At 56.6% G+C, this 27,492-nt stretch overlaps 1 protein-coding gene across 3 annotated transcripts; it reads right to left on the bottom strand.

Moving 5' to 3' along the window:
- Positions 1-4,118: 4,118 nt before the first annotated feature.
- LOC135994688 (centrosome-associated protein CEP250-like) lies at positions 4,119-15,008 on the bottom strand. 3 transcript variants are annotated; one of them, XM_065645466.1, is made up of 17 exons: positions 14,909-15,008; positions 14,374-14,430; positions 13,846-13,928; positions 13,229-13,394; positions 12,872-12,978; positions 11,803-11,910; positions 11,121-11,217; positions 10,553-10,651; positions 9,664-9,825; positions 9,170-9,318; positions 8,536-8,718; positions 7,718-7,862; positions 7,289-7,435; positions 6,872-7,102; positions 5,745-5,938; positions 4,693-5,193; positions 4,119-4,212 (listed from the first exon to the last, which is right to left on the bottom strand). In XM_065645466.1, exons 1-16 carry the CDS (start codon positions 15,005-15,007, stop codon positions 4,854-4,856), a joined length of 2,367 nt encoding a protein of 788 aa, XP_065501538.1. In that variant the 5' UTR covers position 15,008; the 3' UTR covers positions 4,119-4,212; positions 4,693-4,853. The 3 variants fall into 3 exon arrangements, with proteins under 3 accessions (XP_065501538.1, XP_065501537.1, XP_065501539.1); XM_065645465.1 differs by having other exon boundaries at positions 9,170-9,348; XM_065645467.1 differs by lacking the exon at positions 6,872-7,102 and having other exon boundaries at positions 9,170-9,348.
- Between the last annotated feature and the right edge of the window lie 12,484 nt (positions 15,009-27,492).

Raw genomic sequence — 27,492 nt, forward strand, 5'->3', positions numbered from 1 at the left:
GGTACCAATTCCATTCTTTTTAATACAGTGGAAAAGCTGTTCCCAGAAATCTCCATCTCTGAAATCATCCTCTAAGCACCATCAGTGTCGCTGCTGTTCAGCCATCGGTATAAAATTCTACCCAGTTCCGTACGTTAGTGTGGTCAACCGTGCCCTTTCCTTCCCGTGCCAAATCCTCAGCAGGACACGCTGGCCAAGCGTGCCCAGACAGGAGAGAACCAACGACCCAGCCCCAGCTGTGGGACTGGAGTTAATTTTAACATCAAGCCCCCTCGTTCTGTCGGTAGTTGTGGGCTGGGCAGAAAACATTCCAGCAGGTGAACGGTGTCTGAGCGCCCTGCACAGACAGGCCAGCCCGCTGGCTGCGCTCACGGGGGCTTCGGCCAAGCAGGTCGTGGAGTTGTGGGAAGAAAGATTCCCATGTATGTCTACAGGAAACATCTTTAGAATCCTTGAGAGACATTTTAGTTGGCTGATGGTCACTTGGGTGCCTACCTGATGATGAAACCGGTCCGTGTCCCTCTCCGAAACCATATTCTGCAGGACGGCTACTTCTTCCCTCAGAGTGCCACTGGCCATTTCACTCTTGGTGAGGGCAAGAGTCAGTGCTTGTGCCTTCTGCTGCCACTCCAGTTCTCTGCTTTCAGTCTGCTTCAAAAGAGCAGCCACACGCTCCAGTTCTTCCCCCTTTGCTTTCCTCTCGTCTTCCAGCTGTTGGGTCAGCTCCTTCTGCCTCCTCAAGAGACCGTCTCTCTCCTGGACAACTTGCCTCTTCTCTGCCTCCTCTTCCTCCCACTTTTGGAGTCTCTGGATTTGTTTCTTCAGGGTCTCCCCGTCATCTTTCCATCGCAGAGCTGATGTTAATTGTTTCAGGAGGTCACTCTGCCTCCTAAGGTCTTGTTCCCTCCATGTCAGAGTCTTCTCTAAATACCTGACTCTGTCTCTCTGGTACTTGAGCTCTTCATCCTTCTTGGGCAGAGTCTGCTGAACTTGCTGCATTTCTTGCTGCTTCTCCAGCTCTGCTATCTGTTCCTGCTGGGATCTGATCTCCTGGTCTCTCTCCTCCAGCTCTTTGCTCATCTTGCTTACAAGTGTCCTCTGCAATTCCTGCTGCTTCTGCAGCTCTCGGATCTGGTCTTTTTGGGATTCCACCTGCTGGTTTTTCTCTGCCATGTCCTTCATAACCTGATCGAGAGTAGTTCTGTGCATTTCTTTCTGCTTTTCCAGCATTCTCACCTGTTCCCGGTACAACCGCGTTTCTCCCTCCCTCTCTGACAAGACGGCATTCATATGAGTGAGAGTCTCCTGCAAAGCTTTTCCCTCTGCTGCCTCTTTCTCCAGCATCTGAATTTTCTGCCACTGCATTTCCACCTCCTCATTTTTCATTTTTAAGACAGACAAAGTAGTTTGAAGTTCTTGTTCAAGGCAGTGGCTCGTATCTGTTGCTGTGTTTGCTCGGGTCTCAGAGGCTGTGACTGACTCCTGAAGAAGTTTCATCTCCCATACCAGCTTTGCTTTAACTGCTTCCAGCCTGTCCCGTTCATGCTGCAAAACAGCAAGAAAAAGGTCAGGTCATTCCACCTATAGATGCTTGCTTTTCCTACGGGGTTTGCACTCCTGTTCAGTGTCAGCCCAGGGCTGCCCGCTCTCTCCTGCCTCTCCGGCTGTTCAGACCTTTCCTGCACCACCCTCCAGCTCCGGCTTTCCCAGCTCACTCAGCCTGTCCCACCTTCCTTTGTGCCCTTCCCTGACCCTCCTCTAGCTCTAGTGTGTTCCTGCGGGGAGGAGCCGCCTGAGCGGCAGCCAGGATTTAAAGTCCAGACTAACATGATTTGGGCAGGGGCATGGTGATGTTCTCTGTGTTAGGGAGGAAGGGAAGAAAGAAAAACCCCAACATTTGATCTCCCATTTTGGGGGGCGGCTTTTGGCCCTCTACTGCATGGAGTTTTCATGGCACCATCCTCTAGAACCCCACTGTCCCCTCTTGAAGGAGTAATGGCCAGACCACACTCTGTCATTCTGTGTTTGAAATCAGGACTAGTTTTCCCCTGGCAGGCATACACTCCAGCACTGCCCTGGGCAGCCTGTTCCAATGCCCGACAGCCCTTTGGGGAAGAAATTGTTCCCCAGATTCAACCTCAACCTCCCCTGGCGCAACTTGAGGCCGTTTCCTCTGGTCCTGGCGCTTGTTCCTGGGGAGCAGAGCCCGACCCCCCCTGGCTCCAAGCTCCTTTCAGGCAGGTCAGAGATCAGAAGGTCTCCCCTCAGCTCCTGTTCTCCAGCTGAACCCCCAGCTCCCTCAGCCGCTCCCATCACACTTGTGCTCCAGCCCCTCACCAGCTCCCTTCCCTTCTCTCAACTCGCGCCAGCACCTCAAGGGCTTTCTTGTTGTAAGGGGCCCAAAACTGCCCCCAGGATTCCAGGTCTGGCCTCCCCAGTGCCCAGCACAGGAGGACGATCGCCTGCCATCAGGTCCGGCTTTTCCTCTCTCTGCCTCAAAATCACATTCATTCAGCCACTTCTTTCTGCTTTTCTACCCAGCGCTGCTTCCGCTGTCACCCTTCCTTCCTCTTGCTCCTCTCTGGAGCTGACCAGGCTCTGTGCTTTCAGTGCCTGCAGCAGTCCTTGCCTGCCCAGCCCCAGCACTGAGGCTTTCTGTCCTTCCTACTGCCCTTCCCTCTCTTCCCTGGCTCTCTCAGCCCCTCTCAGCTTACGCCCAGTGGCCAACAGCCTGTTCCTTCAACCCACCCGACCAGGCAGACTCACCTGCCCCTTCTCTCGCTGCTCTTTCATCTGCTGCCTGAGCTGCTCTACCCGCTGGCAGGCGTCTGTGAGCTCTCCCTGAGTCTGGAGGAGCGTCTCTAGTAAAGAATTCTTCTCACGCTCCTTTTCCAGCATGGCCTGCACAGAAATAAAGAGCAGACGGGCTTAAACTTCCCTCGCAAAATGTCCGTGCCAAGGCTCAAAGGCCGATGGGCTCACACGTTCTCCAAGCGCTGCGCTGCTGCTCTCCTGGGTCATTCTCTGCCCACGGGGAGACGCAGCTTCCTAAGGGAGATTGGCAGGATAAACAGGGTCCCTCCGGGACTGAATCCTCAACAAACTCTTAGTCAGCTCACAGGAAAACGTGTGGCATTTCTCAAGTGTCTCGCCTTGCTGGTGAGGGGATCCCTCCTCTTCTGCTGGTCCTGTTTGCCTTTCCATGGCGGCTTTTGCCCCCAGTCAGCAGCAGAGAAAATGCAAGGCTGCCAGAGGGCTGCAGCCAGAGCTCCTTCAGGAAACTCAGGGATTCCAAGCGGGGTTTGGTGAAAATCACTTCAGTTTTAAGGTACTCAGTAGACTCTGGTTCAGAAGTGACATGCCAGGGACACACAGTCATCTCCGAGTGCTGCCCTGTCCTGTCAGGACCTGCAGACACAGCTGGGGGTTCTGCTGTCCCTGGGCACTCTGCACACAGGACCTTGGGCAGGACACAAGCACTGCCAGCGCAGGACGGGGTTGCTTTGGCACAGCAGAGCTGGGCACAAAAGAGCTCACCAGCAAGTGACTGAAAACACAGCCCGGAAGACACCTCTGTCCTACCGCTCCAAAATCTTTCACAGGACTCTTTAAAAAGGTTTTTCTTTTGCCAACAATCCTGCTGCGCCCCTCCCTGTTCCCCAAACACAAACCCCATCCTCGTGGGGATTCAGGCCTACAAGCTCACTTTGGTCTTTAATGGAGATAAGGCTTTAAACACCTACCAGAAAACATCTAAAGAGGACCGTTAGAGAGCAGCGAAGACATTCTGAGGTAACTCTTACAAAACCAGAACACAATAGCAGCACAACAATCTAAAACCAAAGGAGACATTTCTGCCTGGCTTCCTATGAGAGGTCTCGTCCCTAGTCCCAGTGCTGGCCCTGCACGCCTTTCACCTCCCCAAATTCCGTGCAGGAAACATGAGGGATGCTCCACACAGCCCCATTCCCAGCCATCTCCCACAGCTCCAGCCTCGCAAAAACACACCAGTTCTCCTTTCGCAGCCTTTACCTCTTGCTCGGCATTTTCACGTCTAGTTTGTTCCTCTTGTTGTTGAGCTTGCACGGCAGCAACTTTCTGCTCCATATCCAACAGCTGCTTCTCGTGCTCCCTCTCTGTCTCTGCCTTCTCCTGCTGCCATCGCTCCAGCAGCTCCTGCAGCTCTGACTGGTGCCCTTCCCGCGCGCTTGCCTGAGGAGGGGAGGAAAAATCTTCAAGATGGAGCCCCAGCCAAGCTCCTCAAAAACATGGGAAGCTTCATCCCTCCTTTGGGGTTCAAGCCCAAAGAAAACCCCTCTGTCCACCGAGAAAGGGCAGAAAGAAAGGAACAAAGTTCCCGTGACTGCAGCTGGCAGGAGGGTCAGGACTCTGCCCCATGGGAGACGGGAGGCTGCTAAGAGCCCCCCCTGGGCTGCCACGCTCTGGGTGGGACCCCCAACCTGCCCTTGAACTCGTCTTACGCCCACGCTCAATCTGTGGCTGCATTTCCTGTCCCAGCACAGTCCCGTGGGCTCCACGTGCCTTCGAGTACGAGCCATCGGCTCTGCTGCTGGCCTGGCAACGTGTGGCCCGTGACACACGCTTGCTGCCGTTTCACACCTCGGGCCGTTCTTCTGCTCAAGACAGCCCACCAAGCTTGCTTGAGGAATTCAAACGCCTCTTGTTTCCTACCAGGTCTTGCAGAAGCCTCTTTATTTCTGCTTCGTGATGGCTTTGCCGAAGTCTGAGGGTATCGTCATGCTGCCGTTCTCTCCGCAAGAGCTGTTGTGCCGTGTTTTCCCGTTCCTGCCTCAGGAGAGATCTCTCTGCTTCCAGCTCACGTTGAAGGCACTTCACTTCCCCTGCAAACCCCACAAATGGCAAGAGTCAGAGTCTCCCCAGACCCTGGTTCTGACCTTACTGACCTTCAGCCCTTGGAGTTTCAGTGCAGGAGGGATCTGTTCCAGCTCCTTCACTCCCCACCAGCACTGCGGACAGAGAGCTGCTTTTATACCGTCTTCTCTAGGCAGGGGGATCACCAGAAACAAAGCACGTGGGGCGTCACCTTGTATCACCTCCTTGGCCTGCGTGATGGTGTGAAGTTGCATCTCAAGCTGACTCCGGGCGATCTCCAGCTGAGATACGTGCTGCTGAGCCTCAGACAGGCTGCACTCCAGGGTCTCCTTCACCGACCTGCAGGTTGTGGACACGGAGAGAAATGAGCTTCTTGCTCCTGACACCCACAGGGAGGGATTCCAGTGACAAGTGGTTCAAGATCCCTGCCCCTGAGAACGGAAAATGGGTTGCATGGACACCCGTGCACAGAAAACAGATTTCTGCCATTTAAAATAGCAATACAGGCCCCTCCGAGGGAATGCCCAGGCTTTCCTTATGACCCAGCGTAACACAGCAAGCCCAGCCGAATTTCACCTCGACGGCCAGATCTTGAATCCCTGCTGCCTGATCGATGGCACACAGGGAGCAGTTTTCCTGACAACGTCTGTGCCAGCCAGCAAAAGCCCAACCTCTGCTCACAGCCCCCATCTCATCGGCACTTCCAATTGCTCTGCAGGGTGACACAATAAGCAGGATTTTTTTCTCCTCAAGATTGTTCCATGTTCTGTCCCTGGAAGGTGAAAACACCCCCAAAGCACAGAGGACGCAAGAAAGCCCTGTGCAACGATGACCAGCTCTGTAATTCCCGACAGTGAGTCATGTCCTGCCCAGGGTTCCTCCCCCTTTACCTGGCCTCTGCCAGCTGCTCTGAAAGGCCTTGTCTGTCCCGCTCCACGGCTGCCAGGCGCAGCTCCAGGGCAGCCTTCTCCTGCACCAGCACCTCCTTCTCTTCGGACACCTTGGCCAGCGCGAGCCCTTGGCGAGAGGACTCCTGGCGCAACTGCTCCAGACCAGTGCTGGCCGACTCTTGCTGCCGGGACACCTGGAACGGGACAAACCGCAGTTGGAGCCCTTGCTGTGCAGTTGTGTGCAGAGCAGCCAGCGCCGCTGGCCAGTGGGCGGGAGGAGAAAGAGCTCCTGTCCCGGGGGCTCCAAGTGTGAGAGCAGCTGCTGGTACCGCACTGAGAGCCTGGGCTGCCAAAAGGCGCTGGCCCCGCTCACTGGGAAGTGATGTGCAAGGCCAGACTGGGCTGCCTGGGGCCAGCTGTGGCCTCCCCAGTGCCCAGTGCAGGGGACGGTCACTGCCCTGCTCCTGCTGGCCACACCACTCCACAAGCCAGGCTGCTCTTGGCCTTCTTGGCCACCTGGGCACACGCCGGCTCATATTCAGCTGCTGCCGACCGACACCTCCACGTCCTTCTCCCCCAGGCAGCTTTCCAAACACACAGTTGCAGATATGTCTTAACAGGCAATTTCAACCATTTCAAGATGCCAGTCCCATTCTTAGCAAGACAAAACAGCAGACAGTGACTCGCAGCTCTGTCCCGCTCTCCAGGCTCAAACAAACGGAGTTCGCAAAGCTGCACACTTTGCAACAAAAAGCAGAAACAGAAACTCGCCTCAAAACAAGGATTCAGAGCTACACAGTTTGTTTCTTTTGCCACAGGTGACAGGAGTCACCCCGCTCTGATCCAGGGACAGCACCATCATCTCTTTGCAGCTCAGCAAAAGCCACAGAAGAGGCCAACACAGACCGGTGGATTAAGAGAATCCAGAGAAGCAGAGGACAGCGCAGAGAAATGCAGAACTGCTCTGCAAGCCATCAACACGTTGCCAAAAAGAAGGGAACAAACCCTCTGCCCTCCAGGGCTGCCGAGTGTCTCCTTGACACAAACCTTGCAGCAGCCAACAGATACAGCTTCACTCAGCCAAGCAGCCAAACGCACACCCAGAAGCAGCAGCTTTTTGGTCTCACCTCACTGAGCTGCTCTCGGGTTTCTTCCTTCTCCTCTGCCAGTCTCCTCAGCTCCACCCGCAGCCCCTCCTGCTGCTCCTCTGCTTTCTGCAGCAGCTGCTCCAGCTGGGCTTTCTCTGCACAGAGCTCTGCCTTGCTTCTTTCACACCAGCTCAGCTGCTCCTGCTCACACACTCTTGCTCTCTCCATCTCAGCCACTTTCCCTGACACAACTTCATTCTCTTGCTCCAGCTACAATCACAGAAGCAGAGAGGAAATAAAAGACAGGAACATTTCCCAGGAAGGAGCTTTGCCTTGGACCCGAAAAGGAACAACATTTCCACATCCAGCCAGTCCTACTGCTGGAAGGCAAGAAGGCTGAGAAGCAGCAGCAGCTGGAGACAAACACCTGGCAAGAGCTTTGGCAGCTCTGCTCACCTGCAGCACAAGGTTGTTCAGCTGCACTTTCTCCACTGCAAGAGCTTCATTGAGACTGCTCATGTTGGCTGCTGCAACACGCAAATCAGCTGTTTCAGCACTCAGCTGCTTCTGAGTCCTTGTCAACTCTGCCACCGACTGCTCAGCCTGCAGAGACAAAAGAACAACGTGACAACAAGGGCAGCAAAATCCCTGACTCCAAGCAGCAACTCCCCATCCCCTGCGTGTCTCTGACACGCTCCCAGTTCACGCTCCCGATAAGCACGTGGGGACTGAAAACCCCAAAGAGCCTGTGTGGTCTGATCCCCATTTCCCAAGAAGGACAACAATGTTTTCCCTGTCTTCTCCTGCCAGGAACAGCACCTGTGCTGGTCCTGCTGTCACAACTCCCTCTCCCACAAGGGCTCCCTAGGAATAAGGTGCCCGCACCTTCTCCAGGGCCGTGGTCAGCTCGTGTTTCTCTTGCTCCAGCAGACTCCTCTGAAACTGCGACTTCTCCAGCATCTCTCTCGTGACTGCCAGCTCACTCTGCAACAATGAATGTTTTCCTTCAAGTGCAGCTAAGTCCTTCAGCCTGTGAGAAGAGGAAAGACAAACAAGTTCTTAATCTAAAAACACTCTCGCTTCCAAGAGTATAAGAGGGTAAAAGAGACTTCTGAAGTCCAGATTAATATTCCCACAATTACTCTTGTCTTCAGCAGTGAAACAATGAAAGAGTCTGCAGTCTACTGGGGAGGAGATGTGTATGAATTTCCAACCCAACAATCACAGGGTCACAGGATGGCTCAGGCTGGCAGGGACCCCACGACACCTTGGCCCAGTCTCCAGCTCAGAGCAGCTAGGTCAGCTATGGGATCAGTCCAGGTTGTTCAAGGCTCTGACCAGTTGGGTCTTCCCAAGTTTCCAAGGATGGAATCTGGACAACTGCTCTGAGCAACCTGTTCTGCTGCATGATTGTCCTCACGGTTCAATTTTCTGTTCTCCTTAAATCCAGCCTGACCCGCCCTTGTTTCAGCTTATGCCTGTCACCAACCACTCTGCTCAGGTGGGGAATGATTTCTGTGAAGCTCACACACAAAGCACAAGGAGGTGGCTCTGCTGGATGGCAGCAGGCAGCCAGCCCTGCCCGTGTGCTCCCTTCACCCTTCTGTGCTGCAAATGACGAGCAGGCACAATTCAGCCTTGTACGCTGGGCTCCTAAGGTCCAGCCATGCCCACCCCTGCCCAGAGAAAGCTCCAACGCTCACAGGAGCTCCTGCTCACGACGCGCTCTCTCCATTGCCTGCTGCTGCTCCACCATTTTCCCCTGGGCTGAGTCTTTCTTCAGCTGCAGCTCCGTGTTCCTTTGACGCAGACATGAGGCTTCTTGCTCCATTACATCCAGCTGTTGCTGTAACTCTTCCCTGGTTTTCTCCAGGTTGGCACAGTCACTGCAGAGACAAGGCTCCGTTAGAAGAATGAAGAGGCCGGTAGAGTCACAGATCTCATTTTCCCCATCCCAGGATGGAGCTGTCGGGAGCACGGGGAGGAAGAACTTGCTCTTCCCCTCCCAAGGTAACCGAAGAGGGAAGCAGGAAGGCAGGCAGGCTGTTGCCTTCATCCAGTGAGAAGCGGTGCCTGGGAAAGGGCACCCAAAGAGCAGAGTGCAGAGACGCAGCATGTCGAGGGAGAGGCGCCTTGTATGCCAGCATCGCTCTGAATTGCCCAGACAGCCTTGGGAGGCACAGCAGAGCATGAAAAGCAGTGACAGGAGGATGCTGTGGTGCCATACAGAGGCACACACGAGGTAGGGCAGGCAAGTTCTCTGCCCAGAACACCTCTGAGCTCCCCGAACTGGAAGCAGATTGCCTCTAGAACGCAGGAGAAGGAGGAAACACTCACCTTCTGAGCGCTTCCACCAAAGACTGGAGGTGCTGCTGCTGCCTGCTGGACGTGGCGCATTCCTCCTCCAGTTGCTCAAGCCTCTGCTGCAGCTTCCTGCACTTCTCTTCCTGCTGCCTGTGCTGCTGCAGCAGGGAATCGATAGAGTCCTGCCTGGCAGAAAGCTCTTCTTGTAGGGCCTGCAAGCACCGGGCAGGGAAAGAGCACAAACAAGCAGTAAGGAGCAGCCGAGACGGCTCCAGACAGCTGGGAGAAGCAGCAAGCAGAGAGACAGCTCCGCTGAAGGCAAAAGCTGGGATGAGGGGGTGGAGATCAAGGAGAGCAAAGCGGCAGAACACAGGGCTGGGGAGGGGGGCCAGGCAACAGGGTCCCAAGAGTGGGAAGGCTGGAAAGACACTGGCTGAACTGGCCGAGGAAATGGAAAGGGTCCAAGCCAAGGGAGGCATGAGCAGCCGAGCCTGTGGCCAGTGCTGAAGACAAGCAGAAATTCTCACCCGCGTTGCTCCTCGCCTCCTTGCCAGCGCCTCCTGAACCAAGGCAAAGGCCTGCTCTGTCCCACCGGAGCTCAGGACAGAGAGGATGGTGCTGGGCTCTGCCTGCTGGGAACTGCCAGGGCAGATCATGCTGACCGTGCTGTCACTGGCATCCAACACCACCTGAAAGCCCACAGCAAGCTGTTACGCTCTGCTCAGTCTACTTGGCTTGCTTTATCTGTTTCTCCTTTTGCCCCCACTTCACCCTTGAGTCATTAAAAGCTGAGGAATACTGGAAAAGAGCCATGAAAAAGCTCATGTTTATAATGACTCTGTGCAGTAGCCCAAGAGGATAACAGTGACTCCATCGGGTGAAAGACCTGACTTTGAGAGAGGCTGATTAACTCCCCTCCACAGAGGGAAGTTTAGGACTAAGTTGAAGTTCCCCCTGAACAGTTAGACCAGTTGGATTCTGGGGGGATAATGGTCAGTGAATGTCGAGTAAAGGAGCAGAGTTGGCAAGTGCATTGATTGAGCCAGTGACCTTTTAGAAAATCTGAAGAACAAGAGTCATTGCTCAAGGAGGGTGGGGGAAGCCCCCGAGCAATCCTGGAATACAAATGTCAAGTAGCCAACTCGGAAAGCACAGCCCAAGAGAGACCTGAGCGGGACGGTGAAGGCAAAGGTACTTTCTGAAACTTCTAGCGACTCAGCTCAAGAGTCACAGGACAGCCAACTTGGACGTTCTAACAGGTTTTACATCAGAAAGGTGGTACAAGAATTAAAAAGCCAGTAGCAGTTACCGCAGACAGTACCCAACATGGATCTCTGTTCCCCAGGCTGGGCTGTTGCCTTCCTCAAGCACTTGGAAACCTTGTCTACAGGGATGTGGCCCCAGCTCTGCACTCACCTCAGTTATATCCTTTATCAGCTTTTGCAGGGAAAGGTTCTCCTCTTTGGCACTTTTACTCCACGAAGCTTCATGTTCTGTCTCTAACCGACTGGCTTCCTGAGAACAGAAGGAGGAAAGGGTGGGCAGGGAAGAGCTGCTCCCCTCTGCAGCTTTCCCATCCTCAGCGGCACTGCCGTGCCCAGAAGCCTCAGCCCTCGTGACTCCAGTAGATTCCTTCCCACATCTATTCCATTTCTTCCTCGCTACAACTAAGAAGAGAACGACCAACAGTTCGTTTTCATAGACTGCTAGGAAGCTGTCAGTGCCAAGAACTTTGGCCCCAGGCACAACAGCCTTGGTGCAACCCCCTGAGGAAGACACCGGAGTTGTCTGCAGCTCCCCTGCCGCTGCTGCACCTGGACTGACTCCACCTGTGCCAAACACACAAGGAACATTCTGGCAATGTCCCTGCTGTTCCCCTACAGTTGGCATCTCTACCACTCCTTCTGTGGAGGAAACCACACCTCTGTGTGCTACGGCTGGGGAGCAAACACTGGGCTGTCTCCCAGATCAAGGGAAAACATACCAGAATCTCCACAGTGTCGTCAGGTGTTTCCATGGGCTTCTCCTTCTCCTCGTTCTGCTTCTGGGACCGCACAAGCAAGGCCGAGAGCTCCATCACCCTGAGAAGAGAAGGTCCACGTGCCACTCCAAAAGCACAGCACACCATCGCCTGGGAAAGAGCTAAGCAGCTCCCAGAAGCACAGCAGAGAAAGTTCAACCCAGAAAATACAGCAAAGGCAGCATCCAGCTCTACAGGCTAATGAGCTTGAGGGTGCAAAATGGCACTTCTTGCCCCAAAGGTCTTCTGCACTCAGTCTTGCAAGGAACCGTCAGCACAGAGGAGCTGCTGCTCATGATGCTCCTGTGCACACTCCTCCCAACTGCTTTAGCGCAGCCCTGGGTAGCAAAAGGGCTGTACAGAGACAGAGCTCTCTTTATGCTGCTCTCCATTTCTGACCAAGAATCAGCTAACAGCTAAAACACTGTGATATGCAATCTCTTTGCCAGTCTCGTCTTACTCAGAAGAGCTTCTATCAGTCAGACGGTGTTTCTGTCCGTTCTGTTGAAGGCAACAGTTTGACGAGGGACAGAAACAGGGCTGTCCAGAATGGGTGTGTTTAAAACGTGAACACAGCTCATCTATGAATCGTAGAAGCAGCCACAAAAGATCCTGTTGGTAACAGCAAAGTTTAAAACAGCTTCACCTGTCCTGAAGCTCCTTCTTCTCCAGGTCGCCAGAGGTTGGACGGGAGCAGCTCACAAGTACAGCTCCAGAAAGCCTCATGTGCTCTGCCTTCAGCTCGGACAAATCTCTGAAGAAGAATCAAGAAAGAGACCGTGTTCACAGCACCAGTCCCAGCTGGCAGGAAAGGTGACATCTGCGCTGGGACGAGCCGCTCATCTGGCCCTTTGGGACCAGGACACATCGTGACAGCTGAGCAATGGGTCTGCGTGATCGTCAAGGATGAGTTTGTTTTCTCCTCAGAGATGAGAAGAAATGTGTGGGACAGCCAGAAGGCCTCAAGGACCTCCAATTACTCTTACTGATTGTTGCTCCTGCTCTAGCTCACTAACATACTCTCATTGTCATTAATAGATGTAAGGAAGTTTACCAAGGTCCCCACCTTTTACACCCTGGGGATCAGCCTTAAGCGACCTGTTACTGTCCGCACTTGGACTGGAGGTGGTGTAAGAATAAGCCCAGAATGTTGCAACAAAAAAGCACAAATGCTACAAGAATTAAGGAGTTGCTCAGGCATACTCTCACCTTAAGGAAAGCTTATAATCAAATAAGATAAATGGCTGACAGCAACCCGGAGTGGGACATTGCACGTGACAGCCACCATACAAAGTCATAAATGATCTTTTGATGAGGCACAGTAGGAAAAGAAACTCAGTGAGATGTAAGGCAGATTTTCACCGTTCTGTTAAACGGACTGCTCTACATGCTGCACGCACAGCTGTGGGGAGTCTCCTCCAGCCTGTCCATGTGCGCCCGTGCCTGAGTTAATGTGCCCAAACATCACCACAGTCAAGTTCATCTGCTCAGGGCCCCGGCGTTGCTCACAGCCCGAGCCCTCAGTCTGATCTGAAAACCTGCATCAAACCAAATGATTCCAAAGACAGCTAAAGCAGCTTCATGGCATTGCTTCAGCCCGTCAAAGGAGAAATCACGTCTTGAGCCGCAATTACCGTAACACGGAGGCTCGCCAAGCAGGTGTGAAGGGAAGCTACAGTTTTCCTGCAAGAGCTCTGGCCTTCCCTTGTACTCACCGGTCAGTGGCAGTCTTCATCTCCAGGAACTGACGGCGGAAGGTCACCACCTGACACCACAGGCTGAGGAGACGGTGACGTTCACCCCTGACGTAGCTGTCATACAGCTAAACGTGCCAAGACAAAAAGAAATGCCAGTTCAGCCTTCGCCAACACTGCACGAGTCTTTCAGAGTGGAGAGAGTGCAACCCCCAGCACCAGGTCTCCTCCATCTCCCAGCCCTGTCTTCTGCTCCTCAGCACCAACACAGCTCAGCAGAGCCACCACTGTCACACAGCAAGTCCTCTCTGCCGGAAATCAAATCCATTCTCACGCCACTCTGGCGCCACGGCTGGCATGCCCGTAGCCTCTCCTTACCTCACGCTCACGGCGCCATTCACTCTCCTTCAACCCCAGCTCCTCCCGGGCCCTCATCCAATCCGCCGTCAGTTTTCCAACATCTTCTTTAAGGGCTGAATTAACCTCACTGGCTTTATCGAGCTGCTCCCGCAGGAGAGCGTTCACTTCTGCCAGATTCTCGCACCTGGGAAAGGGAGAAACAGCCAGGAGGTCGCTCAACAGCTGCTGCCCACAAGCGGCAGCCCCGGGATTTCCCAGCTCCCTCAACACTGACTTTGTTGTCACACTGAGAGGCAGGAAAAGTGCCTCCTGGCATTAACTAAGATCTCTCTGAGATGGCCACCTCCGCTGCTTCTCCTGGCTTTAAGCCTCCCATTCCCACCCACAGGTTCGGTTCTCCCCTCCTCTGGAAAGGGACCTTTGGAGCTCACCCGGAACAACCCCCCGCTCAGAACAGAGCCATTCAGCACGCAGCACTGTTACTGCACCACAGAAAACACATCGTGGACCTTTCTCCTGCCAAAGCGGCTCGTCCAACCGCTTCCCTTGGGGAGACCAGCTGGCACTGGCAGGTTTTCCCTCCCTTCCATGAGCATCCAGGATACCGGCTATGAGGGAACGCTTCTTCCTTGTACCTTTGCTGCTCCTCTTCCAGCTGCAGCAGTGCTTTCTCCAGGCTGTGGTCTTCTGTGGCTTCCCGCCTGCCGGGGAGGGATCCCTTAGGAAGAAAGGAAAACATCAGTCAAATTCTTGTGTTCCCTTCCATCCCCTCCCCTCCAGCTCTGTATGTTGAACGCCAGCATTCCCGCCTGCCGAAATGCCGTGTTCCAGCCAGTTCTTTTTCAGAGACAGCCTCATAACATAACAGGCAGTACAGCCCTCTCCTGAGACCTCGGACAGCGCGTTACCCCAGCAGGAAAGCACTCTCTCGCAAAACTAAAATCCTTCTTGATGGGGATTTCTGGACTGGCATTTCTGGGACTACTGGCTGCTCCAAGAATGGCAACTGCACAGACACTGACGGGCAGAATTACAGCGCTTCCTGAAACCCTCAGGCAGCAAAATCCTGTTTTCCTCTGTCACTGTCACTCTGGAGAGATGTTTTTTGCCGGCGTTAACGAATGCCACGTACACGATCGTTACTCAGCAGCCTGCACACTCACCCCTCCTGCCTCCACTTGCTGCTCCAGCTCTCGGCACCGAGTCCGGTACTGCAGGACCTGCGTGGATACAGAGAATGAAGAGGAGCGAATGCAGCTTCTCGCAGACGCGGCTCCTCCCGCAGCCCCTTTGCTCTCAGTCTTTGCAGCCCAAGCACAGAACATTTCACGGCGCTGCTGATACAGCCAACGAGAAGTCGTTCCCATACAGGGAAGCTTCACCTTCCCTGATCCTCAAGCAAGCGAGCCAGGGTTTCTTTCGCACACTGAGCGGCTCGGGGCTGCCAGCGGGGGAAGCGGCGCCCAGCACGCCTGGGCGGGCCGGGCGGAGCGGGGCGGCTCCCGGGGCCTCCCCCGAGCTCCGGGCTGGGCACCGTCCCGCCCGCGGCAGCTCCGGGGAGGAACCCGCTGGGGCCGCGCGTTCGCCCCCGACATCGCCGCGGCCCAGTGCCCTCTCTGGGCGGCCCGGACACCCCGGCCCCCGCACCGCGGCCCGGCCCCGGGCAGCTCCCCCCGGGCAGGCGCCGCCGCTCCTCACCTTCGCCTGCAGCTTCCGCACCAGCAGCGCTTGCCGGTGCTGCGCCTCCTGCGAGCTCTGCAGCCGGCGGCGCAGGGAGGCCTGGCTCGGCGCCGCCATGGCCCCGCTCGCCTGCCGGGCTCGGCTGCCCGCCGGGCCCCGCGGCGGGGGCTGCTCCGCGCCCTGCCCCGGCGGACCGCGCTCAGGCGGCCCCGGGCTGGCGCCTCCGGGCCGGGCGGAGCGGCTCCCCCTGCCCGCCGGGCGCGACCGGGAGCCGCGGGGCGGGAGAGCCGGGCTGGCTCGGGGCCGCTCTGGGGCAGCGCCTCCCTTCTCGCTTCTCGCTTCTCTCTTCTCTCTTCTCTCTCCTCGCTCCTCCTGGACGGGCCCGCCGGGCTGCGGTGCTGCTCTGGCAGCGCTTTGCTCCAGCGAGTCCTGCGCAGGGACCGGTAACGGCCCCGGAGAACGTTGCGGGCGGCACGCGCTGCCGGGGGAGCCTGGGAGAGAAGGAGCCGAGGAGACGGTCCCGAGAGCAGAGTGTGGGCTGTGGGGACACTGGGGCAGGGAGGGGGGACCGCAGGGACAGCACAAAAGCTCCGTGGCCCAGGGGAGCCGACCGAGCAGCCGGAGCTTTCTGCTAAAGCTCAGCCTTGAGCCCGGGACTGGCCCTGCCGCAGGAGTTCCAGCCTGGGGCGGAAACCAAACGCACACGGGTGGCATTTGGGAACCTTTTCCTCTCTGTTTTGCAGCATGAACGGGGCAGACTGCAAGCAGCTAGAGAAGAGCCTGGATGGGAGAGAAAACTGCCAATTGACAGCACCACGTACTCTCTGAACTAAACTTCAGGACCTCATGAAGAAATACAAGAACCAAACATGACACACAGGGCTTAGTCCCCTTGGCCAGACTAGTCTGTTGCACGAATTCACTTATTCACCCCTCGGGTCAGGAGCTTTCCTAACTTAGAACCCCTGACACTTAATTCGTGCGCTCACAAGGGTGGCACCCGCGGGCACACGCAGGGCCGTGGGGGTACCCAGAGGCAGCAAAGGGCTCAGGCTGGGCACCCAAAGGCACACGGAGGGCTCTGGTCCACACCAAAGGGCAAAGGGAGGGCCCTAGGAAGCACAAGAAGAGAAACGGAGGCCCTCGGGAGCCACCGAAAGGCTGTTTGGTGGCCCCTCGGTTGCCCCAAAAAGCCCATCCCTGGGGGACATGGAAAGGCAAACAGAGACGGCTTGAGGAGACGAGAGGAGGAGTCCCCTGGGAAAGATGAAAAGCCGAAGGCCGGTCCCTTGGCGGGACAGCGAAAGGCCCAGCGAGGGCCCTGGGTGGGAAACCAAAGGGTCCTCAGGAGACTTGGGGGGCCGAGAGAATAAATGCCCAGAACAAGGTGCAGCCTTCAACAGCACCAACATGTGGGACTGTCCTAAGGCACGAGCACGGCTTTACAGAGCTGGACCTACCCCTCCAACAGCCTGGCCGCAAAGCTTACTAAACAAGGCAAAAGCCTGGGCTGCTTTTCTCTTCCCCACTTAAGATTCCCTGTAGAACTGGGTCTTAGCCTGAGCGAGGCTGTAGGAGGGAGGAAGAGGCAGGAAAACATTGCAGGGAAAATGCCCAGACACAGCAGGACCTGGCGTGAATCACTGCAGGCGCGAGCAAGGCCTTGGAAACAAGTCTTTATTGTCTCTGTGGGGGAGCTGCCTGGGGGCTCTGTGGCTGTGAAGCCATGCAGCTCCTCAGCACGTCGTCCACAAGGCTCCGAGCTGCCACCCTCTTCAATGCCTCGGGCTCCACGGGCTCCTCCTGGAGAACCCTGAGATGCGCTGGGCTGCACCTCGCTCCTGCCTGGGGAGGGGGCTTGGGACCCGCTGGAGGCCTGGGCTGGAAAGGAACCTGCCGGCCCGTGAAGGGGAGGCTGCCTGCAGTGCTCCCTGCCCGGGGCATGCGCAGAGTTTCCCACTCGGGCACTGCAGACCTCGCTGTGGCTCCAGAGGTGCCATCCCGGGGCTTCTGGAGGCCGCCTGTTGGCTGGTGAGCATCTTGCTCGGCGCCTCGGGGGAGAGGCGGGAGGACAATCCCTGAGCTCTTCACCTTGAAGTCTCCTGCTTCCTCCGAAGGTGGGACTGGTGGTGGGAGGCAGAGAGGTGGCAAGAGCTTCCTTGAGTGAAGCTTCTCTGATGTTTGCTCGGACTTTGTTTCTTGCTCTAACTTCTTCTTTGCGTTTTCCAGAACTTCAAGGACAATGGCTCTGGTGTACTCGATCAGTTCTGCATCCAGCTGCTGAACTCTGGAGATGGCTTTTTGGATGCTCTCCTCGGCAAGCTCACGACACACCAGTGAGACATCTGCAGTGTTTTTCAGTGGTGGCAACTTGACTGTCTTGCTCGCCTCTGGGATCTGCTGTTCTGATGCTCTGGGTGATCCTTGTCCTTCTGTCACACCCTGAAGCTTCAGAACCTCAGGAAACTGACAGCGAACGTCCTGTTCAAACTGAGCAGCTACAAAGGACGACAAGGTGGAGCTAACACTTTTAACAGCCTTTGTGGCCGTTTGGTCCAGAGCAGACTGCACAGATGCTGTGTCAGAAGCTGACAGTTCTGCCTCCCTCCATCTCTCTTCTCCAGATTTGCCCGCTTGGGCGGCTCCTCCGGTGATGAGCTCCGACGGCTTCTGCCTCGGTGCCGGCCCTGGCTCAGCTCCACCAGACGTGCTGGGTCCCACATGCTCCTCAATGCTCTCCAACACGATGTCCAAGATCTCTTGAGCCACCCGTCTGATTTCGTCCTGGCGATGCGCAGGAGAAGCGCCCAAAGGCTCTGCCCCTCTGGCACTGGCAAACAACTGCCCGCTGACCTCAGGCGGAGCCCTCCTTAAGACGTGGACGGACTGATCCAGTGCCTTCACCCGCTCCAGCACCTCCTGGATCACAGTCTCAGCCTTTTCTTCAAGCTCCTTGTCTTCTGCCAAGATAGCCCGCAGCAGCGAAGCCTGTCTGCTGGGAGGCGTTTCTTCTCTGGCATCCCCGGGAGACTAAAATGAGGAGCAGTTAGTGAGGGAATATCTTCCTTCCCCTCAGTTTGCCTCCCTGTTCCTCCCCACAAGAGCCCTGCCCAGACGAGTCCCTGGCACTGGAGTTGGAAACCTCTGGTTTCTCTGTAGGTCCCCTGGCACACGGAGGTTTCTGGCCGCTGATGGTGCCCAGAGGACAGGCCCCAGGGCACAGCGGGCCCCAGGGGCTGGGACTTGCAGAGTCTTTCAACCAGAAGCGAATCCAGTGGCCCCTGCATCCACCCGGCTCCTACTCACCGGCCTCCCTCCCAGAGCGGACTGTTCAGAGCTGCTCGGGGTGTCTGTCTGTCTCCTCTTGCCTGGCTGCTGCTGCTGCAGTCGGCACGCGCCTTGCTGGAGGAGGCATAGCTCTTTTTCAAGAGCCTCCAGCCTTTCAACCCGCTTCTCGATCACCCTGAGATGCCTGTCAAGGGAAAGGAAGGCAGCTGAGAAGGGGCTGCTCTGTCCATCTCGCCCAGGCCATTTTCTGCTCAGCTGCTCCCGTTGTTCTGCTCTGGGTGCTTTGCTCCAGTGGTCCCCGCAGCAGCTTCCAGCCGCCTGCGCGAGGCTGCAAACACAGACTGCGCCAACGTGCTGGCAGCGACACCGGCTCCTTCCACCGCTGGCCTTGGTTTGTTTCCTGGAACATGAGGCTCCAGCACTTCTGCCAGGGAGCACAGGCCCCTTCTAGAGCAAATGCCACTTGTCCTTTTCTTACTTCTGCCTCCTCTTCCTCTCTCCACCTGGCAAACTCTTGCTCTGCTCCTGCAGCAGCCACTCTCGCAGGTGAGAAGTGTCGATCACCCCCGTCAGTTTGGGAGCGTCCTCTAATTTGGGCAGGTGTTCCCGAAGCTTCTCCTGCAAGGTGACAGCAGGTGTGTCCCGCTGTGGCCTGGACAAGCGCTCACGGCCCTGCGTGCTGAGGCGTCCCGCGGGCCCAGGACAGGGCTCTGCTCCAGCCCCGCGACGAGGGCAGAAGGGAAGGGCTTCCCTCGGGACTGCGTGTCTGTGAACACCCCGCTTCGCTGACCTGCTCTCGGATGAACGCTTTCTCGGCCTCCAGCTTGCGTGTGGCCAGGTACTGCCTGTACTCGTTGAACTCCTTCAGCGAGCAAACCACCTGTGGAGAGACGAGGCCGCCAGGCCTCGCACCGGCTGCCTCCTCAACACTCAGGCAGCGCGAGGCAGCCTGAGAAGAGCAGGAGTGGGAATGGCCAGGGGGACGCTGGTGCTTCTGCTCCTGGGGAAACCAGCCCCACAGCCCCGTGCCCTCCGACAGCAACAGGCGGCTGAGCAAGCGCCCGGGGAACACGCCTGATGAGGGCTGTTTTGACCAGCCCGACATCCAAACCTACACTGCTGTCACTGGCAATGAAACCCTCTCTCTTCAGCCTCCGCAGGTTGTCCTCGCGTTGGTGGTAGGCCTGCAGATGCGGGTCATGCAGGCTGTTGTACTTGGTGCTCAGCAGGCGGCAGAGGGGATCCCCAAGGTCAAACAAGCAGGAGGGCCGGTGAAGCTGTGAGAGATGTTCCAGAGTATGAACGGGGCAGGAGAGAGCAACAGCAAAGAGGTGAAAAGCTGGACTTGTGAAAAGGCAGTCTGAAGACCAACACTCTCCTCCATCCTTCCGAAGGCACAGAGGTCACCACAGCCACACTGCAGGGCCGGGCTGGGCTGGGTTGGGGGACAGAAGACAAACCCCCCCACCAAAATAGGCACCTGAGGCCACCGGGAAGAACTGCAGACCTTGCCACAACAGCAATGACCCTTCAGAGTGACAAATTTGAGCCCGGCAGTTCAAAGGCAGCAAATGGACAACGCACTGCACACAGTCTGCTCAGGGTTAGGCTGGCCTAAGGGCTGTCTCAACTAACGCTGCCTCCAGGAAGCCTCTGCCTTGGGAAAAACGCACCACAGGCTGCAGGAGGAGGACACTGTGTGCATTCCCTGAGCTTCAAGAGAAGCCCCAGCTTTTCCCAATAGGCCAAAAAGGCAAGCAGGAGAAGGCTGGACTCTCCCTCCAGAGCGCCCCAGAGCCTGGCTCAACATGGCAGGATGAGCCGAAGGGCACGTTGCCCCAGCACCCAGACATGCTGCCACTGGCTGCAGGCAGAGCCCAGCCGTACACTTGCGCAGTGCCAGAAACCAGTCCAGAAAACAGACAAGTCCTCCTTTTTGCCTCCGCACCGGGGAGCCAGGAGCTTCCCTCAACTCCCCAGCCCCAGCCAACTGAGGGGCTGCAGCTCCCGCTGTAGAGCAGGTGGCCACAAGGACTTCTCGGGATGACGGGGACCCCATAAAAGAGGAGAGCCCTCCTACCCCTTTCTTCTGCCTTTACCTTTTCCCCCAGCTTTCCCCTGCTGAACACGGGCTTGGAGCCGGGTGTCACGGGGATCTTGACCCCAAGGGTGAGGTCCAGCAGCTCAGGGTCCATTAGGCCAGTAGCTCCTTCTCCCAGGTGCTGTCTTCTGTGTCCGAGCTGGGAAGACACAGACCCTCAGGCACAGCTCAATGAACCTCCTGCCCAGCGGCTGCAAGAAAGGGCACGTCCCAATGCCCCCAAGCAGCCCCGCCATGTCCCAGGCTCCCCGGCTGAGCCCTCTCCATCGCCCCGCTGCTCACCTCTGGCCTGTTTGCCAGTGCACTCAGCACCGCGTCTGCCTTTGGGACAGCAGCGGTGAGACTGCGCTGCACAGCTCCTGCACTCAGCATCGTGTCTGCCTTTGGGACAGCAGCAGTGAGACGGCGCTGCACAGCTCCTGCACTCAGCACTGTGTCTGCCTTTGGGACAGCAGCAGTGAGACGGTGCTGCACAGCTCCTGCACTCAGCACCGCGTCTGCCTTTGGGACAGCAGCAGTGAGACAGCGCTGCACAGCTCCTGCACTCAGCACCACGTCTGTCTTTGAGACAGCAGCGGTGAGACTGCGCTGCACAGCTCCTGCACTCAGCACCGCGTCTGCCTTTGGGACAGCAGCGGTGAGACTGCAGTGCACAGCTCCTGCACTCAGCACCGCATCTGCCTTTGGGACAGCAGCAGTCACACTGTGCTCCACGGCTCCTCCAAGAGCTCTCCTAGAGCTGCGGTCCTGCGCTGGCTCCTGTCACTCCAGAGGCACCCAGCAGCAGATTTAGAGAGCACTCGGCATTGTGGCATCATGGCGTTGCCACGTTGTCACATCACTGCGTTGCTGTGCTGCTGTACCGTTGTATGGCTGTGTTGCTGTTGCCGTCCCACCACCCGGCTGCTCTGCACTGGCCCGTGTGTCAGCTCGGCCACACTGACTGATTTTTTATTGCCCCCTCTCAACTTGCATTGGTTTCTGTTTTTCAGTTTTGGTCTATCTTTTGGTACCACTTGCAAATTAAAGCTCATTTATGCTCATTATTTCCTTGCAGTCACTTTAGGGAACCTCCATCCAATGGAGACAGACTGATCCAGCGCCTTCCCCTGCTCCAGCACTTCCCGAGCATGGTCTCTGGCATCTCTGAGCTCCTGCTCTCCTGCCAGCACAGCCCGCAGCAGCGCAGGCTGTCTGCTGCTGGGCGCTGCTCCTCTGGCAGCTGCAGGGACTGACATGGGGAGTGAATGTGTTCTTTCACCTCCGTTTGCTTTCCTCTTGCTCCTCACAAGACCCTGCCCCAGCAAGTCCCTGCCGGTGCAGACTGGAAAACCCCGGTCTGTCCGTAGCACACGCAGGTCTCCGGTCGCCCGCGGCCAGGACACAAGTGCTGCGCGCCCTGCTCAGAATCAGGCCGGTTGTTGTGGGAGCAAAGGGCGCTGCAGCCCCTGGTCCTCAACGCGTTCAAAGCAACGTGTGTCCCTCGGTGCCCTCTGCCAGGCGCAGCATGGCCGGGCATCGCAGGAGACATCGACAGCCCTTGGTTGGCACCTTCCTGTCCCAGCTCAGGCTGGGAATGCTGATTGATTTGGGAAGAGTCCACTGGGCATACCCCTGTGGGGTCTCTTCCAAAACTCAGGGGATGCAGCCCCATTTACCCCAGTTCCCCAGCCTTAGTTCCCGGCTGCAAGTGATCCCTCCTCCTTTCCCCAGGGCCAGCCTGGCCCTGCAGTGTGGCTGTGGTGACCTCTGTGCTTTCAGAAGGATGGAGAAGAGTGTTGGTCTTCAGACTGCCTTTTCACAAGTCCAGATTTTCACCTTTCTGGTGCTGCTCTCTCCTGCCCCATTCATACTCTGGACAGCATTATGTAAATAATTTATTTTTAATGCATGAACTACACGTTACAAACAAATGAATATGCAATAGGTACATGTAATAAATTGCTGATGAGTTTTTACAGGACTTTGGTCATCCGAATGTGAACAACCCAGTGTTTCAAAGATAGTCATTGTGTATTGTAAGTCAGGCATGTAGAAACGGAAGGAGGAGAGAAACTCCCTAATGCAGGTGCAGGGAGGAAAGCACCCAGTTCTGTATAACCGCAACTGTGTAACTGCAAGTCGCATCCTGAACCATTTGCTTCTGCCAAATGGATAAGACCGCTACCGCTTGCTTTTGCCAAAAAGATAAGATTCTGCTTTCTCATGATTGATAATAATAACTGAGTAATGTTCTTCCTTGTCCAAATAGAAACATAGATGTATTACGTAATCCTGTAAGTAGTAACATAGATATAGTGCATAATTGTGTTGAAGAGGTATAAATACTTCTGTGTAACTAATAATACATTGGACTCATGATGATCATATTGGTCGTGTCGTGAAGTCCGCTCGTACACTTGCGTCAATAAATACCAAGAAGTGTAAGCCATGAGTAAGCTTGATTAGGGGAACAATTCTCGGAGCATCCAGCACACTGCAATAAAAGTGCCTGTTTTGTAACAATTGCAAAACACTGACTTTTCAGTATCAGGGGATGATTCTTACCTTTCTTCCCAGTTGCTGAGGATGCTGCTTTGCTCCACAGCATCACAGGAGAGTTGAGGTGAGAAGGGGCCTGTGGAGATGACCCCTCCCAGCCGGGCCAGGAAGGGCGGGGGCCACAGGCCTGTCCAAACGGGCCTCCAGACGGGCCCCTCACATGGGCCGGTGGGCAGCAGCAGGGCAGCATCACGGCAACGAGTGATGTGACAATGCGGCAACGCCACGATGCCACAATGCCGAGTGCTCTATAAAGCCGCTCGCCGGGAGAGCGGCCGTGGCATCTGCTGCCAGGTGCCTCTGGAGCGACAGGAGCCAGCGCAGGACTGCAGCTCTAGGAGAGCTCTTGGAAGGAGCCGTGGAGCACAATCTGACTGCTGCTGTCCCGAAGGCAGACGCGGTGCTGAGTGCAGGAGCTGTGCAGCGCAGTCTCACTGCTGCTGTCCCGAAGGCAGACGCGGTGCTGAGTGCAGGAGCTGTGCAGTGCAGTCTCACCGCTCCTGTCCCAAAGGCAGACGCGGTGCTGAGTGCAGGAGCTGTGCAGCGCCGTCTCACTGCTGCTGTCCCAAAGGCAGACGCGGTGCTGAGTGCAGGAGCTGTGCAGCGCAGTCTCACCGCTGCTGTCCCACAGGCAGACACGGTGCTGAGTGCAGGAGCTGTGCAGCGCCATCTCACTGCTGCTGTCCCAAAGGCAGACGCGATGCTGAGTGCAGGAGCTGTGCAGCACAGTCTCACCGCTGCTGTCCCAAAGGCAGATGCGGTGCTGAGTGCACTGGCAAACAGGCCAGAGGTGAGCGGCGGGACGATGGAGAGGGCTCAGCCGGGGAGCCTGGGACATGGCGGGGCTGCTCGGGGGCATTGGGATGTGCCCTTTCTTGCAGCCGCTGGGCAGGTTCATTGAGCTGTGCCTGAGGGTCTGTGTCTTCCTAGCTCGGACACAGAAGACAACACCTGGGAGAAGGAGCTTCTGGGCTGATGGACCCTGAGCCGCTGGACCTCACCCTTGGGGTCAAGATCCCCGTGACACCCGGCTCCAAGCCCGTGTTCAGCAGGGGAAAGCTGGGGGAAAAGGTAAAGGCAGAAGAAAGGGGTAGGAGGGCTCTCCTCTTTTATGGGGTCCCCGTCATCCCGAGAAGTCCTCGTGGCCACCTGCTCTACAACGGGAGCTGCAGCCCTTCAGTCGGCTGGGGCTGGGGACTTGATCAAAGCTCCAGGCTCCCTGGTGCCCAGAGAAAGGAGAACGTGCCCACAGCAGTGGCATTTTGTAGCATTTCAGCTCAGCTCCTTGCAGGTGCAGCACTGGGTGCAGCCCTCTGGCCCCCGCAGTAAACAGCCCCCTGTGCTCCTACAGCACCAGTAGATCGGCACCAGACAGAGCGCCTGGGCTCAGGCTTTCTTCTGCTCTGGAGAGTCTCTGAAGTAGAGAGATCTTTCCTGTGGCTGGGAAGTAAGCCGGGAATTAGTCTGGACCTCGGAGGTTTGGAAATGCCAGCCTGTGTGCGTGAGGAGCTGGGAAGTGCGTTTGTCCCTGCTGCTCTCTCCTGCCCCGTTCATAGTCTGGAACATCTCTCACAGCTTCACCGGCCCTCCTGCTCGTTTGACCTTGGGGATCCCCTGTGCCACCGGATGAGCACCGAGTACAACAGCCTGCATGACCCGCATCTGAAGGCCTACCACCAACGCAAGGTCAACCTGCAGACGCTGAAAAGACAGGGTTTAATCACCAGCGATGGCAATGTAGGTTTGGATGTGATGGGGCTGATAAAAACGGTTCCCTCCCAGCGGGACCCCCGAGCGCAGAGGAGGGTGTGCAGAGGAGCAGCTCCCCTCCCGCCGGGTCCGGGCTGTTTCGGGAAGGCAGTCTGCGTAGCTGGCTTCACAGCGCTTGGGGGATTTCTGCCCCCGGCTCTCCACAGGTGGTTTGCTCGCTGAAGGAGTTCAACGAGTACAGGCAGTACCGGACCATGCTCAAGCTGGAGGCCGAGAAGTCGTTCATCCCTGAGCAGGTCAGCAAAGCGGGGTGTTCACAGACACGCAGTCCCGAGGGAAGCCCTTCCCTTCTGCCCTCGTCGCGGGGCTGGAGCAGAGCCCTGTCCTGGGCCCGCGGGACGCCTCAGCACGCAGGGCCGTGAGCGCTTGTCCAGGCCACAGCGGGACACACCTGCTGTCACCTTGCAGGAAAGGCCTCCGCGACACCTGCCCAAATTAGAGGATGCTCCCAAACTGACGGGAGAGATCAACACTTCTCGCCTGGGACAGCAGCTGCTGCAGCCTCAGAAACCATCTTGCCCCCCTCCACCCAAAGGAGGAAACAACTCCCTGAAATGGGGGCGACGCTTAAGAGTTGATGCAGCTTTGGGCAAGGGCCAAAGCCACTGCCAACCTGAGCCGGGACATGAGGGTGCAGCCAGTGAGCTCAGAGCTGCAGAGCCTCCGGAGATCTCTCTTCTACGCCATCGGCAGCAAATTGGACTGGCAGCCAAGAAGCTTACAGCGACCGTGTCAGAGAGCTTGCAGAAGCACTTTGCATCCGGCACGTCCGAAGCATCTGAGCCAGGGCCTGTTGCTGGAGGAACCACCCAAGCGGGCAAATCCGAGGAAGATAAATCAGCGCAAGCTGAAACAGCAGCTTCCGACAGAGCACCTTCAGCGGCTTTGCTTCACCATCTGACCAGAGAAGCTGTCAACTTTGTTTGCAGCACCTTGGAAGCCATGGGAGCTTCTCAGTCTGAACGAGGCTGTAGCTGCACATGTTCCGGAATGCTGGCGCTTCTCAGGGGAGATGTCTCCAACAGACGGCCGCAGCCACCCCAGGCGCCTTTCTCAAGTCCAGGCGTGGAAGGAGGACAAGGATTCCCTGGCACACCTGAAGAGCAGAGGCTGGAAGCCGGCAAAGGAGCAAAGTCGCCCGGACCACCAGATGGAGAGGAGAGCTGTCCCACTGAGGACACCCGCCCCTCCACGGGCCCACAGTTCTCCAGACAGCCCGTCCCTCCGGCAGCTCCGAAGGCCCCTGCCCAGACAGCAGCACGACGCAGAGCAGCGCGCGGCAAGCTTGTCGGAGGCGAGCGCCAGCAGCCGTGTCAGCAGCGAGGGCGTTAGCCGGGAGGCGTGCGGGCCGTGTCCTGGGCAGGGGTGCGGCAAGAGACGTGCAGAGCCCTGGGCAGCTCCGCCAAGTACAGCCCTGTGCTTCCAATAAAGAGTTAAGGATATTACTATGAAACTTCCGAGCCTGGTACGGCCCTCAGACTGCTGGTCTGCCCTTACTGGTCTTCCATACATAACAAACATACACACACAAACAACTCCAGTTCCCTCAGCTGTTCCTCGTAAGACTTGCGCTCTGCAATGTTGAAGGTGTCCCTGCTCATTTTGGGGGCTTGGAGTAGGTGATCTTTAAAGGTTCCAACCCAAACTATTCTATGAAGATATGCCAACACAGGCAGCACTGGTTTGCCTCTCCCGTAGCTCTGCCTCTGGAAAGCATCCTTTTGCTGGCTGAGGTCACATGGAGCAGAGAGCTACAGTGGTGAAGGGAATCAGCACATCTCCAGGTGATTGCGTTCGCGGTGGAGACAAGGGACACCTCAGCTCCACCACCACACCCCAGCAGAGGCTCCAGCTCACTGTGTTTAAGCACGTCTGCTGCCCCTTTGCCAGCCCCCACAGGGAGAAGCCCCAGCAGGGCCAGCAGCGCTCCATTTTGCCAGCCGAGCTCAGCACAACCCTCCCAACACACCCACTATTTATGGTGCACCATTGCCTGGTTTTGCCAGGGCTATAGACTGAAATGCAGGGGTGCAGGGACCATCTCTCCCATAAGAGAGCTGCTGAAAAAGCTCTAAGTAGGACAATACCACTAGGGTTACAATGAAGGATGGAAGAAAATCTTCCCAAGACACCTGGTGTATTATCTCGATGCAGAAGAGCAGGCTGAGGAAGTAGCCAAAATATCCAGAATTAAAGCTATATATATCTCTATATTTCAATGTACATAAATCAATGGTTATGATTATAGGAATGTCATAGATGATATATAAATGATATATTATAAATATTACATGTATTATATATAGTGAACTGATGTAATATAGAGACATAATTAACGGAACGTGTGGTCCTGGAGCCTGAGTAGTTTGGGCTGGAGCTTTGGACTGGAAATAGGCTCGATGTGTTGAGGGAGCTGGGAAATCCCAGGGCTGCTGCTTGTGGGCAGCAGCTGTTGAGCGACCTCTCTGCTGTTTCTCCCTTGCCAAGGGGGCAGATTCGCTTCCCCCCGGCCCCAAAGCACCAGAAGCTTCTGGCCCAAGAGACCACTATGGTCATGTACCCGCCCTTGCTGGACAGACAGGGCCCTTGACCAATGAAACGCCTCCGTTGAGAGAAGTTTCTGGAGCGCTCGCACGAATGAGCCCAGCTCAGCCTCTCCTGGGGCCCTGTGTGTGTCGCTGGGTGCAGCCCCGAGCCTGCGTGCGCCTTTGGGTGCCCAGCAGAGCCCTTTGCCTGGGACAGGAGCAGCTGTCCCGGGTCTTTACAAACACGGGCTGCAACAGCCTGATGCTGCAATGAGGGCAGTGCAGTTGAACCGGGCAGCTGCCGCGGGCTGGGTGGGGAGATGGGGAGCAGGCGGATCGGAAAGGTTGTACCCTCCGAGTACCTCAGCCCATGGGGA

This window comes from Caloenas nicobarica, chromosome 15, assembly GCF_036013445.1.
Source record: "Caloenas nicobarica isolate bCalNic1 chromosome 15, bCalNic1.hap1, whole genome shotgun sequence".
Classification (NCBI taxonomy): Eukaryota; Metazoa; Chordata; class Aves; order Columbiformes; family Columbidae; genus Caloenas; species Caloenas nicobarica.

Excerpts from the sequence above, each read along its gene's own strand:
- LOC135994688 (XM_065645465.1), bottom strand. The coding sequence starts at position 15,007 with ATGGCGGCGCCGAGCCAGGCCTCCCTGCGCCGCCGGCTGCAGAGCTCG. Across the intron at positions 10,652-11,120 it reads ACGACACTGTGGAGATTCTG|GAAGCCAGTCGGTTAGAGAC; the intron begins GTATGTTTTCCC and ends TTCTGTTCTCAG. Across the intron at positions 5,939-6,871 it reads CCCGAGAGCAGCTCAGTGAG|GTGTCCCGGCAGCAAGAGTC; the intron begins GTGAGACCAAAA and ends GTCCCGTTCCAG.